Raw genomic sequence first — 18,785 nt, forward strand, 5'->3', positions numbered from 1 at the left:
ATAAATTTTACTTCAAAATAAATCAAAATATTATAGATTAAGTATTTTATATTTTGGGGGTGCCCATTTTAAACTTGGGGGTGCACACCCCCCCCTAGTTGCGCCAATGATGGCAGATACCTACGGGTGCCCACTAAAAAATCTGCCAAAACTACACACACGTCTAAACAAAAACTACAGTACCCACCCCTACAAACTAACCAAAAAAACAAAAAAAACAGCTAATGGCCACAGTTGCCGGGCTTAATGATCAATGAAAAAAAAAAAATATATATATATTAGATAACGCTTTTAAAGTATAAGTATAAATGTATAATGTACCTATAATAGGTATATATATTATTGCCATTATGTATTAATATAATATAACAGAGCATGTAACAAAAATTAGTGAAGGACTAGGCCATCTAAGTAATCTAAATTTAATACCAATTACCAATATTCGGAATACTCAACTAGGATAAACGTATAAAGTGTACACAATTAATACTGTCATAATATAGTGATATTTTAATATAATTATAGGTAATTACTTTTCTTATATTTTTATAATTAGAAGATTGTGTAATCTATACATTTTGACGACTATCCTTACACAGTTGTACACAAAAAAGCCGTTGTTGACACTTTGTATATATAAATATATATATATTATATCGTATATAATATATTATAGTTGGTGGACGTCCAAAGGAGACATAAGTTTATAGTATATTGGGTCACCGAAACCCAAGAGATATTTTAAACGTGTATACGGTCACGTATATAATATGTATTTATGTATAGTTCAACGTATATTTAATATAATATGCAAAATAAAAAACTGAACATTTCCTCGCTCGAAATTTTAGCATTGTCGTTAACAAAGTTTCAATATTGCATGGTCATTCGACTAGATTCATACTTTATGTGAAGTAACTATATATATATATTCTATATAATAAATATAATAAGGTATATTAAGCCATTATGGTACAATGTCTCATAATATTGTGAGAGTGCACTATTCATCTATATAATATAATGTTTGGCCGGAAGTACAACACTGCGCAAGACGCAAGTTATTAATTTGGATCTTATTATATTATTGTACTATAACTAGCTGGTGGTTACCTACAATCATACAGAAATCGTTGAACATATGGGAATATTTTATTTTACATGCACATGGTAAACTGCAGGCGAGAAAGCCGAAAGAACTAAGAAGATAATATATAGGTATATATAAATATATAATGTGTGGTTGTGAGGCGTGCGTGGGTTTTTCTATGCGTATAAACGAATCAAGGCAATTTTTTAGGCTGTCGAAGCTGAGTCTCATATTATATAATGACATTGTATCGATTACTACACTGTGGCTTAAAAAAACTTAACAGTCTCACAGGAGATTATCTTGTGTATACATCAAGGCTATTATTTAGGTATAGCCGTATAGGTAACTATAGGTAACACAACATGTGTTGTAGTACTCAAAATTCAAATTGAACACTGATTGCTCCTTTAATATTTCCGATAGTTAAGGGCTTGAGAAGGTGTTGAGTGGACCTTATAGTAATAATTTCTCTTATTGAAATAGCTACCCGCATAATATCGTGCCGCCACAATATATTCTTTTTGAAAAATATTTTGATCAAATACCTATGTGGATACGTGAAATGTACATTGATATTTTTCCATCTAATTTGCATAATATATTGAGAATAAAATAAATGCAGTCTATTGGAAGTTTGAATTGTAATACTGCAGTCTGCAAAGATATAAAACTATTTGTCAGATCTAAAATTGGACAAAAGAAATTATACTCAAAGTATGTTATTCTAACTTATTGATAGGTATTTTTATATATACTCGTATCATATTAATTATTTAGATGCAATGCAAGTTGAGATATCTAATATGCATTAATTGTATCATATATTTTATGTAAGATGACGCCATGACGAGAGATTGAGGCAATGCTCTAGGTACGTGATAAACTGATCAATTATTAGTCTAAAGCTTAAACAATATTTGGGAACGCTAATTTTTAAACGTCTGAGAAGATATTTTACTTCCATTTTTTATTTTTCCAATTCCAAGTACCTACTTATATATAAGCTACTGATGCGTATTAAATATATGTCGTATCGAAAACAATAAAACTGTCAACTATAACATAATCGTATTTGGCCTACATAATATTGTAAATTATAATCACATTATACGTACCTATCTATAATCGTATCAAAATAATAATTTTAATAATTTTTTTAACCAGTCGTCGAGGCCGCCGCTTGGATTTCTTCGCCGAAATCTGCGTGGGCGTCCGTCGCCGCGTGTAACGTCTACACGTTCATCGTATATCGTAAATCGTTAGTCATCACACGCGCGACTTCTTCCATAATAATATTTACAACGTGCTCGTGCCACAAGCGGCTGCCACAGAATCATCGTACACCTCGCGGTATTACGCATTTACGTGTACCACAATACTATATTATATTATAATAATAGGTATACGTTGGTAATTATAATATAGTGCAGTTCAGGGGTGTATCCAGAAATTTGTTAAGTGGGTGGGGGGGGGGTCCTACAGGTAATAATTATTTTTATCTCGATTTGCAGGTCTCCACATACAAGTAAAGTTTTCTTCATAACCAACAGATTAATAATTATAATCATGTTTTATGTAGGCAAAAAGCTATCAAATTTGAATAATGAAAACCAACTTGCTTAAAGTGGTTCATATAATATTATTAATCGAGAAGTATTTAAAATGTTTTGTCACTTTAGTAAGTACTTTTTCAAATAGCGGTATAGGTAGCCGTAAAGGTAATTAATAATTACTAAAAGTATAAACTATTATAACAATAAAAATAAATAGGTTCCATAGGATTTTCAATTTATATTTCAATAATCAATATTTCAATTGCATTAGTGTATTAGGTACTATACAAATAATATAAAATATACTATATTTTTAAATCGTTAGTCTTTTGTTTTTTTTTTCAATGGCGAAGTGGTCCCCAAAACAACCCTTTGGTGAAGGTAGGAATATAACGGGGAGCACTGCGTGCATTTAAGCGATTTACCATGTGTCAGATGTGTCCGTGTGTGGGATAAACACCTCCGCGTGCGGGTTCGTTCACACTGCACAACTTGTCCGCGGGCCGCTTTCCGTACGCGCTCGCGAGTTGTGCGCGACGGCTGCCGGTGCCACAGCGGATGCCGTTTTCGGAGGGCGCCAAGTGGGCAACGTACCGGTCTCCCGTGGGCCGTGGCCATGCGGAGGCGGTCGCGCGGTATTGCGGAGGTGATATTATTATTATTATTATATTATATCCTATAACGCCACTGCCTCGTCCGTTAGCAGCGTCGTCGCTCGCTATCCGATTCAGGTACGCGGTGGCGGCTGTGACGGCGGCGACAAGACGGAATACGCGCTGCGCTGCTCCGCGGCCGCCCATCCCACGCGCTAAATGGCTATAATAACGATAAAATATTATAAATATTATATCGCTGTTCCACCTGGGACGACCGCAGTGCGCGTACTGCAGCAGGCCGCATACAGGGTGTCTCACCGGCCGTGTCTGTCCAATAAAATTTTTTTTGGCAAATAACTAGGTATATCTATATTCTTTACTCTACAGTGTTATAATGCCATCCATTATTATAGTTACCTAATGTAAGTATGACAACTTTTAGATTCTGAGCAAAACGGTAGGTTGTCTGTGGTCTGCCCTCACTTTTTTTGGCGGGAAGAGGTATTTCGACCACTTAAATATCGCCGCATATAGTTCGTATAATTCGTGGCATTCGTGCTTAACCCGTTTCCGACAGAAGGAAAATCGGATGAATATAATATAATATATAGAATTGTATTTGATCGAGGAAGGTAAATTATTGTTTCATAACATTTATTCATATATAAATATGTGAAAAGAAAAACCACAAAAAACCTCTAATTTATGCAAGCTGCACGGATTAAAGATCCATTGCTGGGTCCTGTGGAACACTTGATACTTTAATTAATTTAATTGCTACTTTTTTACGGTTGTAAATAATTTTATACCATTTATAAAAAAATATATAATAATAATTAACAAGACTATCAAAACAATAATTATATAATAGTATATTATACACAATTATCAATTATTTAAACTACCTACAGTATACACATAGGTGGTCATCACAATACTACCACAGTAAAACATTGTATTTTAAGCTTTAGGGTTGGTCTAAGACACTAAATTATAAAATATTGTCACCTTACGCGAATAGGTCATAAACATCTAATATAATATTATTCTGGTTAGTAGGTATCTAATTGAATATTTTAATAATATTAATTATTGAATATAATTCAATAATCACGTGCTATACGCTCGTACATTAAAATACATTTTTCATAACTAATTTTTTTGCTTATTTACAAACTTAATCATATTTTTTTAATCAAATATCAATGTATTATGACTTTATTATTTAGTAATTTTTCACAATATAAACAGTTCAATATATTACGGCCGTGACCGCGACCCTCCCCCTTAATACAGACTGAGTTTATGACACATGTTTTCGATAAAATCGATTTTGGTTTTTTTATAATATACATATTTGCGATGGTCAAGTTATTTTTGGTATAGCACCTTGAAAGATCTGAAACAGCCGATTTTTATAAGCTGGCCATATTTGATATGGAACTATAATATACTAAGAAATTGAAATTTGAAGTAAGTAAAACGTATATATTTTGAGCGTGTTTCATATAATATATTGTCATATGATTTGTATATTCAACTAATAATTAATAGTTAAAACAGGAAGCGAATAGATGAATATATTTAATAGTTTAACTTTATAATATGTGTATAAATGTATAATATATAGGTCATTGGTGGGTATAAAAGACTGATGTACGACGAGAGTTACTCCGTATATAACACGCACTTGCATCCGAAGACCCGAATCTTTGGACACTATAAATTAATAATATGTTATATTATGTTATATTTATACATACACAATATTACACAGCAACTCACGCGGTCGTATAGTCGCAGACTTGCGTAAATATTATTAAGGCGCGTTCTTGAATATATTATAATATATAGGTACACTATTGTATAATAACTATAATATAATAATAATATTATGTGTAAGGTACACCATCAAAATATAATGTATTTTGTCGTATATACTATATAGCAACACGCATCACGCGATCCGGGGGCGTAACGATAAATATGCCTCATGGATTCATATAGATCCATAGGAGCTTTCTATTTTTCGTTTCCGTTTTTTTTTTTTTTTTTGGTCGTTTATCCCCCGCGAAGAATTGTCTGTATATTATACTCAATATTGACATGCACGGAAACTCATATCAAATTTTACATATATTATATAGCTGCAGGTATAAAGCCAAACCTATATAAAGCTTATAGGTATAAATACACTATAGGTACACAGTTGAAGTTTTATGAATGAAATATTATCGCAGTGTTTACGTTTTAAGTCTTTACCTACATGGCTACATACTAATATGATTTTATTTCGAAAACAAGTAAGTACTTCAGTACTTGTATTATGTAAGTAAACGCCATTTGACGCCGTTTACGACTACGCCTTACGGTATTACTGTATCTATATAATATAATATATAAAAAATAATATATATATAGTTATATGATTTAATTTGTTTAACGCATCCATATTCTACGACCTACATAATGTTAAATGGAAATTGATATATATATATATAACTACTGCAGTGAATATAATTACTATAATATCATAAGTAATAATGTATAACGTAAATGTAACGTAAAGCGTATTAGTAATCTGTGGAAAGATGGTAGAAGCTGATATGTACATTTTACAAACTTAGTTTTGCCGCTACATATATTTTCTAATAATGACATATCAGTTTTGGTCTTTGCTTATAAATAGCGCCACACACTTAATAGAGCTATATCATATTTTTCCACCACTTGAAATATATGATTTCTAAACTATTTAAATGATAATTCAAAAATTCACAAAATGTACATATCAGCTTCTATTATGATATACATTATACCTCAATATCTGTTGGTTATTACATTGTAATGTTTTTTTCGGGAAGGGGGAAATATTATTTCATCCCTGAATCATTTTCGTAATTACAAATCACGATTATATAATACTTAATATATTTACCTATACATTTTCCTCAATATTTAGAGATAGTTTATAGTTAAAACAATTTATTATACGACTCCTGGGGAGCGATAACCGATAGTCGTAACTCGTAATTCTCACTCCTCGCACGTACGGCAGTACGGCACACTGTCAAACACAGATTTTTCTGAGAAAATTAATTTATAAAATTGCTCTGTAGCTTTTGAAATAACCATGAAAACCTGCATTTACTAGAGTCTTTACTCTTTAATGAAGACATTTTGAAATGGAAGTGAACATAATATATTATATAAGCGGGTCTTTGATAAACTTATTTGGAGCTCTATATTTTCATAAGATTTATTATTTAAATGTATAAATAATAATACTTTTACCTTATACTAAAAACTAGAATTAATTGGAGAAAGCTAATTTTGTATATGGGTGGCTTAGCTTCCCTCCTTCAAGTGTTCCAAGCCCCACAAATGAGCAAACACCATTCTTAATTGATCTTCTAATGGGTTCATACGTAGGCGACAGGCGTATGTGCACGGGTGCAGCAGAAGCTTCATGTGCTGCATCTGCAACATTTTATTGGCCTGTGGGCAATTGATAATATTGTAAAAAAATGGGCCAATTTATTTTGTATGCTGCATCTGCAATAGTCTGTGCACGATTAAAAATATTAAAACACCATACTCAGCATCAAGGTGAGGTGACATGTGTCCAATTGTATACCTATGTATAGAAATCACTACACCAAGAACTCCGATTTTTTTTATACTTAACTTCATTTTTTAATATTTTTATAATTAAACCAACACTCATACAATACACTTTACCTATGCAACTATAAACAACTATTGAATTATCTCATACGTAGTGGGATGTATGTTAAAAATCTATATATTTCCTCACATAATATCGTATTAACGATAAAGGAAAAGTAATCAGCATTTAAATTTCTAATGTTAATTAATATTTTCTATAGGTATTCAAATTTTAATTAAATAGGTAACATACAAGATCTAAAATTATAGGATAATTAACCTTTTAAATCGTCGCGTTGTTTGTTATGTGTATTAATGCGTAGACATATTATAAATCAAATTTGTGGCGTGGGCAAACATTTGTTACGTAGGAAGAAGGCGAAAATCAAAATAATTATTTTTCTAGACACCATTTATTTAAAGTATCTTGCTTACCTACCAAATTATATTTTCCGTAATAAAGTGTTTATGAATGAATGCATAATACAAATAAAAGGTATCCTACTTGTATGCATATAGTATATATAATAAGCCATAAGTTGTAGTGTATACGATATAGAAAGTATTATATTTTTAACCTTCGGCCATACATTTATTGCAATATTGTTCGTAAACAAATCTATTATTTAACTTAATTTGTTAAACTTCGGTGTTCTTTTTGAATTGTTTCCAAATTGTTTGTATGCTCTATTCATTTTTAATATTATTTGGAGCATAATAATTGAATTACTTTAGTATATTAATATTATTATGACTTTAACAACTAACATAATATTATATTATATACAAACACAACTCGACACACAAAAGATGCAATATATTATCGTACATTATGTGCACATAATATATTCAGATACCTACAGTAAACGTATTAAAAACAACGGAAATGGAAACTAATCTCAATAATTTAAACTTGCACGAAAAATTCAAACAGATATCTTCAGGTATATAATGTACGTTCCATGTGCCCTACCACTATTATATACCTATATATGATTATATTTTTTTTATCGCTTGAGTTCTCCGTTCGGTAAGTTATTAGTGCTCCATCCGGCCGCCACCGCCGATATGGCTCGGGCACGCCTAAATCGTTTATGCCCACAAATAAAATGCAATTTAAGCAAGATTGCTGCATTGTGTTTCAACATTATATTTTAGAATATCAAATAAATATATATAATATACAATATTTTGAATAGATTGTTACAGCATAATGGTTTTTAAAAATAAATAGTTGTATAATACCTATACTATATATATATATTATATTATATATACTATATTATACACTATCCACCAGAAAGTTGTGTACCTACTATAATGAATTGAGAATTGTATACAACTTCACATATATATCAATAATATATTATAAATTAAATATTTTGGAGGTAATATTAAATAAAACAATTATTTTATAATAAGCAAAAAGATAACCACAATAATAGTCAATACTTAATAATATATACCTATACACTATAATAACCAGCAGTGGATAGAGATATACTATACAGTTTACAGGTACCCACTTCCTATATACAGGTATCTACTATACCTATATATCTACTCTATATTTTTTTTATTAATTTCTGAGAAACTAGAAGTCAGATTGACAAAAGACTGACTTAGGGCTCTCGCTTTAAATTCAAACGGACAATTCTCAACAGCCGACAATATTTACTTCGGCCAGTTTTAAATCAAAGCTCCCAATCCTCACCAAACTTATATATACAGATCTCTTTTTGAACCTATTTGGACATATGTGATCCATAATTTGGGGTTGTGCAAAGCCATCCCAAGTATGCACCATGCCACCAATCACCATACAAGTATTCCAATCAATCACTCTACGCGTGACTACGCATGATAACTAATGCAGTAATGCTTCTTGGTTATTGTATCCAACGGCCAACGCAACCTTAAACCAGCTAAATACTAACCTTAAAACCTGACCAGTTAACTAATAAACCACCAAAGATTTTAAAACATTTTACTCAAAATTAAAAATCATTCAAACCCGTTATTATCCAGAATTTTATAAAATACATAAGTACTCTAATATATACTAAAGAAAAAATATTGCATAGATCTACTATAAAATAGATAGGTATAATAATAAAAAATTATATATTCACTAGATAAAATCAGAATAAAAATCATTGACGTACTGACATATATCCTAATGGCTAATATACAATTTGTAAACAATAATATTTTGTATTTTTAAATAATTGTTTTTAATGAGCGAGTGATATAAATGTATTGACTTTAGTATTTTATAATGGTGTGTGTGTTTTTATGTCTGTCAAACATTTGTGTTTGTTGTTATAATTTATTTTAAATATTGTTAGGGCTTATAAATCTAAGTATTATTTAACAAAATAAATTAATCATTTCAATAGGTAGGTAGAGTTTTGCCATTTTGAGGTGAATATTTACACATTCTTGATGGCTCGTACATATGTTTTACATTGGTTAAATTGTAAGAAAAATAATAAATCAATTTTTGTTGGCAATTTTTAAAGATCAAAAGCAAGCGAGAAATTTAAAAGTACCTATAGTAGGTATGTGGTTTTCCAGAAGTCAGGGAAAATGTTTACAAATTTATTTGCCATTTTTCGCTAATTTGTTTTTGTAATTGATAGATATTTCAATATGTCAGTCAGACACCTAATGTACAGCAGACCAGTACCAACTTGTTCACCTTTTGTTTTTTGTCTCTTTTGAGTATTTTAATTTTAGTTTCTATACTCATATAGAATCTCAATGGAGGTAGATGGGAAGTGATTTTGGCCGTGAAAAATTACATATTCAGTGTCCCATTTATAAAAATTGTTTTTATTGGCCATTTTGTATTTTGTGGGCAATGTATGAAATTGTTTGAAATTAATCATATTAGGGTAATAGTAATATTATACCTTTACCCGCGAAATTGGAGATTACCGTTAGGCTTTAGCATAGATTAAATATAGGTATTAGATACATCAAATTATATATGTTATATATATATAGCCATATAGGATTATTAAATGATGCTCCTTAAAATATATTTACGTATTTGAGAAAAGGGCTTTGGTTCTCCACTATGTTTTGTACTTTTAAAATATTCATTTTACTATAGTCAACAAGTCATTTACTTGAAGAAATTTATAATTCAATAAGTTACTTTATTTCAAATACAAGCATTTTGTATTTTTTAATAAATAATGAATACTGAATAATTTTGATAACCATTTCCAGTACCTACCTTATACAATATAATATAATATAATATAATATGGTATATAGTCATAGTCCGCGCAGGGGCGCCATTTCAGTTGTTTTAAGGTGTGCAAACAATTAAAGAGGCCAATTTTTTCCCACCTCTAGGCCAATCGTTAAAAAAACGTTTCTAGTGTTTCCAGTTTTTCATTACAGATTTATTACAGTATCAAAAACGTACTTAATAAAAACATATTTTTATAATTAACACATTACATTTTACATTTTTACCGTTCATACATTCTGTGTATATACTGTACAGTGTATAGTAAAGATATTTTTAGATAGAATAGATGCATATTATTATTATTATGTCTTTTGTCTATCAGTAACCAGGGGTGGACTGGCCCAGGGTGCTATAAACCAAGTAGCACCCCGGGCCCCCGTTTCGTATTTATTATCCGGGCCCCCGATTACCACAGTCGGTATACGGTATAATATTGGTATAATACAGTATTATACAAAATAAAAATAAAATAACATATTTCAACATCTCTACAAATAAAGAACATGTTATTCTTAATTTTTTTTTTATATTTACTTATAAAACTAAGGGCTCTTTCGTAATTTAAGTAGGTTTGAAAAAAAATTACGGGCCCCTTAATAATTTTACACCCAGGCCAAAAATAGCCAGTCCGCCCCTGTCAGTAGCCACTTACCATTTACACATATTTGTGTGTGCCAGTGGATAAAGTGATACCGATATCATTTTATCAATTATCAAATTAAAGAACACGATATTATAATATTATTTATGATTATCAGTGAATAGCTGCGGTGCATGCACAATTAAAGATTGGCAAACTGAAGGCCATCTGGCCATAGTATTAATTAGGCCTAGGCCAATTGTGGACAACAAAATTACAGGGTGTGCGAGTGCACACCCTGCCCCCTCCCCAAATGGCGTCTCTGAGTCCGCGAAATATTTAAAGAATATTATGTTAATCATAATAGATTACTACAGCATATTATAATAGGTACATGCGTAGGCAGTTTCGTCGTATACAATTTTCCATTGTTTACAAGCACGGTTATTTTAAATGAATATTTTAATTATTATACAATATTATGCCTAACAAAATATTCGATATTTATATATTATTATTAAATTGGCATGTATAACGTAGGTATAATAGTATTATTTTTTTGAAATATTTATGTTAAGACCATTAATAAATAGAACTTATTTTATTTTACGTTCATGTAGTTGGTAGGTAGTTATTTATTTTTAATAATTGGAGTAGGTACATTAATATTATGTGTCAAGTAATAAGTGATTCATGAATCACCAAAAGCATAGATTTAAATTTGTTTATTTAACTTAACTTTATAATTATTTTTTTGTGTTATTTATGTATAGGTGACAAAAATATTTTACTATTTTATCATAATTAAAATATAAATATGACAAGTTAAAATGGTCTGATGAACAAAACACTGAGAAACTAACTAACAGCTTTTTCATGACAGTTCAATTATTTTGACATTTACCAAAAACGATAAATAGCTATTGCTGCGCCATTAAATGATTAATGAAAAAAAAACCTGAGAAGTCGCTCTGCTGTATAGTAGTTATCCAAAACAAATGTGCCACGGCATTTAGTAGGTCACATTAATAATGGATGTGTTAAGTTTAAATTCATAGATTACATATGAAAACAATTTTACAGAGTGTAGATTATATTATTTCTAAGGATATTTTTATATTGCTACAAATAATTTATTTTATATTATAAATAACTAGTAAGTTAACTATTAGCCCCCCCCCCCCCCCATAGTAAATATTCTTCAGAATAAGACAATTATAAATAAATACTTAATATACAACATTCCTAGATCAGCGTCTGGTTATTACTTACCTATTATTTGTTTCTATGTATTGTTTTTTACGAAGAAAATTATATGTAAATTATTATTATAATATATAAATATTAATACCTATAATATTATGATATTTTAATTTGTTATAATGATTTAGTTTTACATACCTGATAAATGTATTACTTTATACTTAAATATTTATGTATATACTTATTATACTCAAAGTATAGGTAGAGTTTATTAAACAGATATTACCTATAAATATTAAATTACTAGATAAAAACGATGTATAGATTTTTTTAATCTCATGAGAGATTAGGTATTGGTTTTTGTTGTTTTAAATATGATTTACTAAACCATAGGTACGACATAAAGTACTTGATTAATAGTTTGCATTCTCTTTATTTTAAAGACCTCCTGTAGTGAAAAAACACTTCGGCTATAATAATTTTGATCGGTTAACTCAATCACTCGCCGCTTAACATTCGCCTACACTAATTCATTGATCACTCACAATCAAATATGTATAGCAATAAGAATATTGATTAAATATCACTCAATCGAAATCCTTCCTTTTATTTTATTATTTTAGTATATGTTACAATTATAACTTTAATTTTATGGATAACCTACGATACATTCAACTTTTACTATTTAAGACACATGTCAAGTAAGTATACATATCCCGTATATAATAAAAATAATAAAATAAAGCGAGAGGTAACACTGAAGGCGTGTACTTAAAGTAGGTACCTACCTCATTTTGGCACTTTGCTAGTGACGTATAGATTACTTATTTTTACAGTCGGCCCATTTCACTACGGCACTACGGACTAAGTATATTATTTTAATTTTGAGTTTGAATGTCAGATTTATTTATTCATACCTACTTAAATGGTACATTTTTACATACAGAATCCACTTGGATGCTTTAATTTATTATTGTATATAAGTGCAGTGTGACGTGTATTTCGTCGTACCAAATATCAATAGGTAAAATACTATAGCTAACTGTATTCATTTAAAAGTGATGATTCACTGTGTTGAAAATTGACTTTTAGCACAACTATCATCACACTTGCTAATTAATAAATCATATTAGGTGTTAATAATTTTATAAAGTAAATGCTATAATACAATTTTCTAGAGATCATTTTTAAATATGGTATACAATCATATAAATCATTTTAACTGTATAGTAAAAATAAATTAAAATATTATTAACAAATTATATCATAATTAATACTAGAATTTTATACTGCTATATTACGTAAAATTATATAATATTATTTTAAATTCCGAGTGAATCTGTCGTTCTTTAGACCCCGTCCCCCATATACATGTTGGTACACGGGTACTAAGAAAGGAATATCTGTAAAATCTAGTCGCCCCGTAATCCCCTGAAAGGCTATAAGGACATGTCATACACTCATACTACTATACTAGAAGACCAACAGTCTCGAGACATTTTTGTGGACGTTAATACGTTATCCTTCTTCGCCCACAGTTCTTAACAGACCATCGCATACCCAATAATTTGAAATGTAGTAGGTCATCATTTAAATTATTACACGATATGTACATCTATATAGTATATAATATAATACATTATTGTTGTTTTTGAATGCGTTTTTAATTAATATTTAGTTTTAGATCTTTACATTGTACCTACGGCGCACCACAATATGTTTTATACAGTGCGCGCGTTGCAGTTAAACAATGAAGTAGTTTTAAATGTAAGTTTATAGTATTTTTATTATTATTTTCGTAATCGTAATGGATTTGGAACGCAACAGCGTATACAACGTACCATTGTAGTACCAATGCGTTTTAGGTAGGCACCTAACGGTCAGAACTATTGCACGGAAAAAAATAATGTGGCCAAATCATTACGCGGCGACGGGACGGGCCTCGACGGTCTATATTATGTCTTTGTGATTTTATCGTCATGTGCGTGCGCACTATATAAAAAAAAATACATACCTATACCCAATCTCGTATTCGGCCGAGTCATATAAACACCAGGCGCATGTGTTATGGTTATTTGCGGATTTGCGCGTTCAGCGTCGTAGTGTCACACATGTCAAGTTACAGGGATGTGCTCACTGGGGGGATTGATGATAAGGGTGTCATACCCTCCATATCCTTTGGCTTTTTTTTTGATTTCTTATCATTCTTAAAATTAAAATTCATGTTTTCAACATTCTTTTCGGTATCATTTTTAATTATTCATACAAATTAAGTTGATTGATAACAATAACTGATGTGATAAACTGGTTATAACTAATAAAGAATATTTACAGCCATCGCGGGATGATTTACACAAAGATTTTTACTAATAAGTAATAACATTAACATATACTTTTATAATTATATACATACAGTATACAGTTATGCAAACTCCTCTTAAACACAGTTAATGTTGTGTTTTTATTAATTATTAGTTTTCCTAACAGTTAGGTAGTTAATTACAAGCATCTGCAGAGTGCAGGTAAATGCAAGGATACAATTATTTTTGTTAATACGTGATCTGAGGAAAGTCAAAGACCCTTATCCCTTCCCTCCATTCTTTAAAAAAGTCGAACACGCCGCTGTGGGTTTGTGTGAGTAAATAGTGGGTTTGTGAAAACACAAATCGTACACCATGGGGACCGAAGCTGCGAGAATTTGGTAAAGGAACGATGATGACGGGTGAACCAACTACTGCAGTACACGACATCCGGTGCGGCACCGGTGGAAGGAATTAGTTATTTTGGGGGAGAGCGTGGAGGCCAGCTCTTAGACAAAAATTTACAAAAAATACATTTATCACATTAGTCCTTAGTCATTACAAACTCTAATGCCTAGCTCATGCGGTTGCATAAACAATTAATACTAACATAATATAATGAATCAATAGTGAGCTAATGGTCCCTTAAATATGATTTAGTGGTGTATGATTAACTGAACATTAAATTAATAAATTTGTTATGCAACCAGGCATGTGTCAATTTTTGGTTTTAGCAATAATATCTACAATATCACATATTCACATATATATTGTGATTATAAATATCAATTTCTCTACGTGCATTTCTCACAGCCTATCTGATCAATCATTCTCAGATGAATTGTGAAAACATGTTATTACTTTCCTTAGAGTTGAAAAACGTCTCTCTGTAGAAGCGACGCTTACTAATAAAGTTGTCAATACATCGAGTCGTACCTATTGAATTCAGAATTTGATAGAATTGAGAAATGGATAGTTTTGGTCGTGGCCCCTCACCTCTGTTGCGGCTGCCCATCGCCCACCCTGATGGCCGGAAAAGCCGACTGATAGAAGAAATTCTAAATCCTACATTCCTACAGGCTACAGCGCCGAGTCGTGCTGCTCAAAGTGCGGGTCAGGCGGTCGGTCGCGTCGCGCAAAGTCCAAATATGGCGTTTGTCTTGCCCTGCGAAATAATACACAAACCGAACCGACGGACGGGCGCGCGTATTAGTGGCGGCGGCGGCGGCGGCGGCGGTATTCTCGTCTCGTTTTGTTTTTACTGTTTCTCTTTCCATCGCGTCGCGCATGCGCCATCGCCGCAACGTCGTCGGGCGACCTACGGGCCTCGGCCGAGGTTAGTTTAAAAGAGCACTCGTCATCGTGTGCGCAGTCCAATACGCGTCCGCAGTCCGAGAGAAAAAAGTACATCCATCGGTCGTATTCTGTTTTTCGCTATTTTTCCCCTCTCACCGTACACCTGTAGGTACAGAATTTAAACGCCGACGGATCAGCACCTTAAATTTAATTTATTGTTCACATATTTTAACACTCATGTGTATAATAATATAAATCGTATAGTAATAATATAAAATAAAACCGACGAGTGCGACGCGCGTTTACAGATAACACGGTTTGTCCGTCTCTATAGTCCGTATCAAAACACAGAACACCACAACACACACACACACACACACGTAACATAAATCATCGTGTCAATAACGCATTGCGGTGTAGTATCATTTGTCGTCGCCAACGTCGTCGTCATCGTTCAAGTAAAACGCGAAAAATGTTAACAAGTCTCGTTTGATATCTACACGAAGGGACCTGACCACTCTTCAGCCGCCGATCTAATCGTCCGGAGAGAATCCGTAACCTGCCCGCCGACCACCACAGCCGGTGTCCTCAACACGTCGTCGTCAAACGACAAAGTTTCCATGAAAATGACGGAAATGAACGCGGTCAACACGCAGAGCATTGCCGACTATTTGGCGCAATTGCTCAAAGACCGCAAACAAATCACCGCGTTTCCAAATATGTTCATGCACGTCGAACGGCTTATCGACGAAGGTAATTACTAATATCACTATGATTTTTAAACTTATTATCGCGGTACTCTTACACCACCACCGATCGTTGATTAGTTGGTCATTCGGCACCATAGGATCGTTTCCTAATCAACTGAATTCGCGTTTAAAACAAATAATTGTAACTTCGTAGTCCGCCCATTGGCATTTGGCGCCGCTCGATTAATTATTAATATCTTTGTATTATTTTTGTATTATTATCATCATCAACATATTTATGATCAACATCACCATCATCCGTTCTCGCCGCCGCCTCGTGATAAGAGGTGATCTCAGCTGATTTTTAGTGTCAGCAGCCGCGGCCAGCGCGCGTTTTTAGTTCTCATTTTTGTAGGTCGCGCGTTTTTCGTCGCTACTGTCGCCGCCGCCGCCCGATAAACACATCGTGTCGGCGCGGGCACACTGGCCGGCGGGGGTAGCGGCGAGCATCTCGTTTTTCCCGTTTTGCTCTCCGCGTTAACCCACTCCACACACACACACCCACCCGAGTCTATTTTCGTCGTCCACAATTCCCGGTGCCCCGGCCATGCGTCCTGTCCACGCCAATGAATAAATAATTATAATCGTAGAACACCGCGTTCGGGGGATCACTCACTACCCTGGACTAAGCCCTTCAGTCTTTACACGCTCACCTAATATTGTAAAGAAAAAAGGTTCGGTGTCGTGTGTTGAGTTTTTTATGCGTGCGAGTGCGTATGTGTGTGTGTTTACGATCTAGCTTAAGTGAAGGCCGCACGCGCGCTCAAAGACGTTGCCATTTACGAGCCGCCGCCGCCGGTCCGTGTGTGTTTGTATGTGCGCGCACGGATTCGGTTTCACGACCGGAATGCGGCGGCGGCGGCGTCGGCCAGCCGTGGTGGTGGTACCACACCGCTGGCCCACGTGCTCTACAGGTGCCGCCGCCGAGCGCTGCGCGATCTGTGCACCTGTGCGCAGGGATCGTGACGATGGCACGGACGGCGACAGGGCCTCTCCCCGGGTTGGCTCAACCGTACAGTTGCCTGTGCTCGGTGCTGGCCTGTAACTCGTGAATCGCTGCCGTCCAGCCAGGGCTGTCCCCGAAAGGGTTTTCCACACACATGGGAGCGCGCGTTGTGCAACAAGTGGGCATCAAAGCCGCACCCCGCTCCACCTCGAACGCTCCGACTGACGCCTTAAAATGGGAACGCGCTCGTTTCGTACAATAAAACCGCACAACGTTGTTTTGCATATTATTATTATTGTTTTCTGCCGTGCCTCGAGTGTAAAAGAACACAGTCAACACAAATATGAGGCAGCGGCGGTGCCATAAATTATAATATTATACTACGTTATAAAATTAATATTCGTATCGTTATTATTAATTATTATTGTTATTTTCTCCGTTAGTCATTATTATAGTCTTATCCCGAAGCAGCTGGGGGTGTGGTATTTCCTTTGTCACGTGTGTGATAAGATCGGTGGCTGCCGTGGGAAAAATAATGATATTGGTATACCATTTATGGATGAAACACTTTTTCGTAATTTTTACGGTATAAACCAAATACTTTAAAGTTATAATATTCTGTCAGTATGGGTTAGAAAACTATTGAGTCATTTGAACTGTTCGTTTTAAAATACTTTTAGTGCCACTGTTATTGAGAAACGTCAAAATTAACTAAAATTGTATACGGTTACCGCACGATCGTCTATGTTTTACTAGAATACCCGAATACCTGCTATAAAAATAAATAACATGTGCCCCGGATTTATCCAAAAAATATTTCAAAATCATAAGATAAAAGAAAAAAATTCATTACCGTGCTTGACCACACCTCAGATCCACAAGGATGTCTCGGATACCGAATATAATAGTTTTTGTCCAAGAGGTATCGTAAATGGGGTTTACGAACAGTCACGGTATTGAAATGTGTTCTTTTGCGCGTGGTGAATATTATAATATATTTATATATAGCGTTTGCTCACTATCGAAAAACGATTTCGCGTGTACGAACGTCCAACAGAGTACAACGCGTGTATTCGTATTATGACAAACGCATGACTCAAAACAGTCGACAGTGCTCGTGTGCCGGTTGTGTGCTTTGTACACTGGTGACTGGCGATATGCTAAAAATGTGTGATTAATTCTTATCACAAACGTAAATGAAATGCTATTTATATTATTACACTTGTTTTTTTTTCTTCGTAAATATCTTTGTTTAAAAACACACTCAACATCGAAATTGCCTATTGAGCAATTTAAACCAAGGCTTTGCACCCGTTTAGCCCGTATAGCCAAAACCCTTAAAAAACCCTTAAAAAATTATCGAAACCGTAAACCCATATAACCCGATTGATTTTGATGACGTATAACCCGAAACACCCAAAACCGAAATTAAATTCGGGTTTTAACCCATAGGTAACCCGTATAAAAAAAATATTACATTTTCAAGTGACATATGAATTTGTATGTATATTTCATGGAAAATTCAGTTTTTCATA

At 33.3% G+C, this 18,785-nt stretch overlaps 1 protein-coding gene across 2 annotated transcripts in view; it reads left to right on the plus strand.

The window, feature by feature from the left end:
• The first annotated feature begins 15,591 nt into the window (after positions 1 to 15,591).
• Positions 15,592 to 18,785, plus strand: part of LOC100158806 (protein held out wings) — a 26,317-nt gene continuing 23,123 nt past the window's right edge. Inside the window, exon 1 of one of the 2 annotated variants that reach the window (XM_008183876.3) lies at positions 15,592 to 16,308. In XM_008183876.3, the coding sequence (XP_008182098.1) occupies positions 16,176 to 16,308 (133 nt within the window). In that variant the 5' untranslated portion in view covers positions 15,592 to 16,175. The remainder of the gene's footprint in view (positions 16,309 to 18,785) is intronic. The other variant, XM_029491509.1, reaches the window with a different exon arrangement.

The sequence above is a fragment of the Acyrthosiphon pisum genome, chromosome A3 (assembly GCF_005508785.2).
Source record: "Acyrthosiphon pisum isolate AL4f chromosome A3, pea_aphid_22Mar2018_4r6ur, whole genome shotgun sequence".
Classification (NCBI taxonomy): domain Eukaryota; kingdom Metazoa; phylum Arthropoda; class Insecta; order Hemiptera; family Aphididae; genus Acyrthosiphon; species Acyrthosiphon pisum.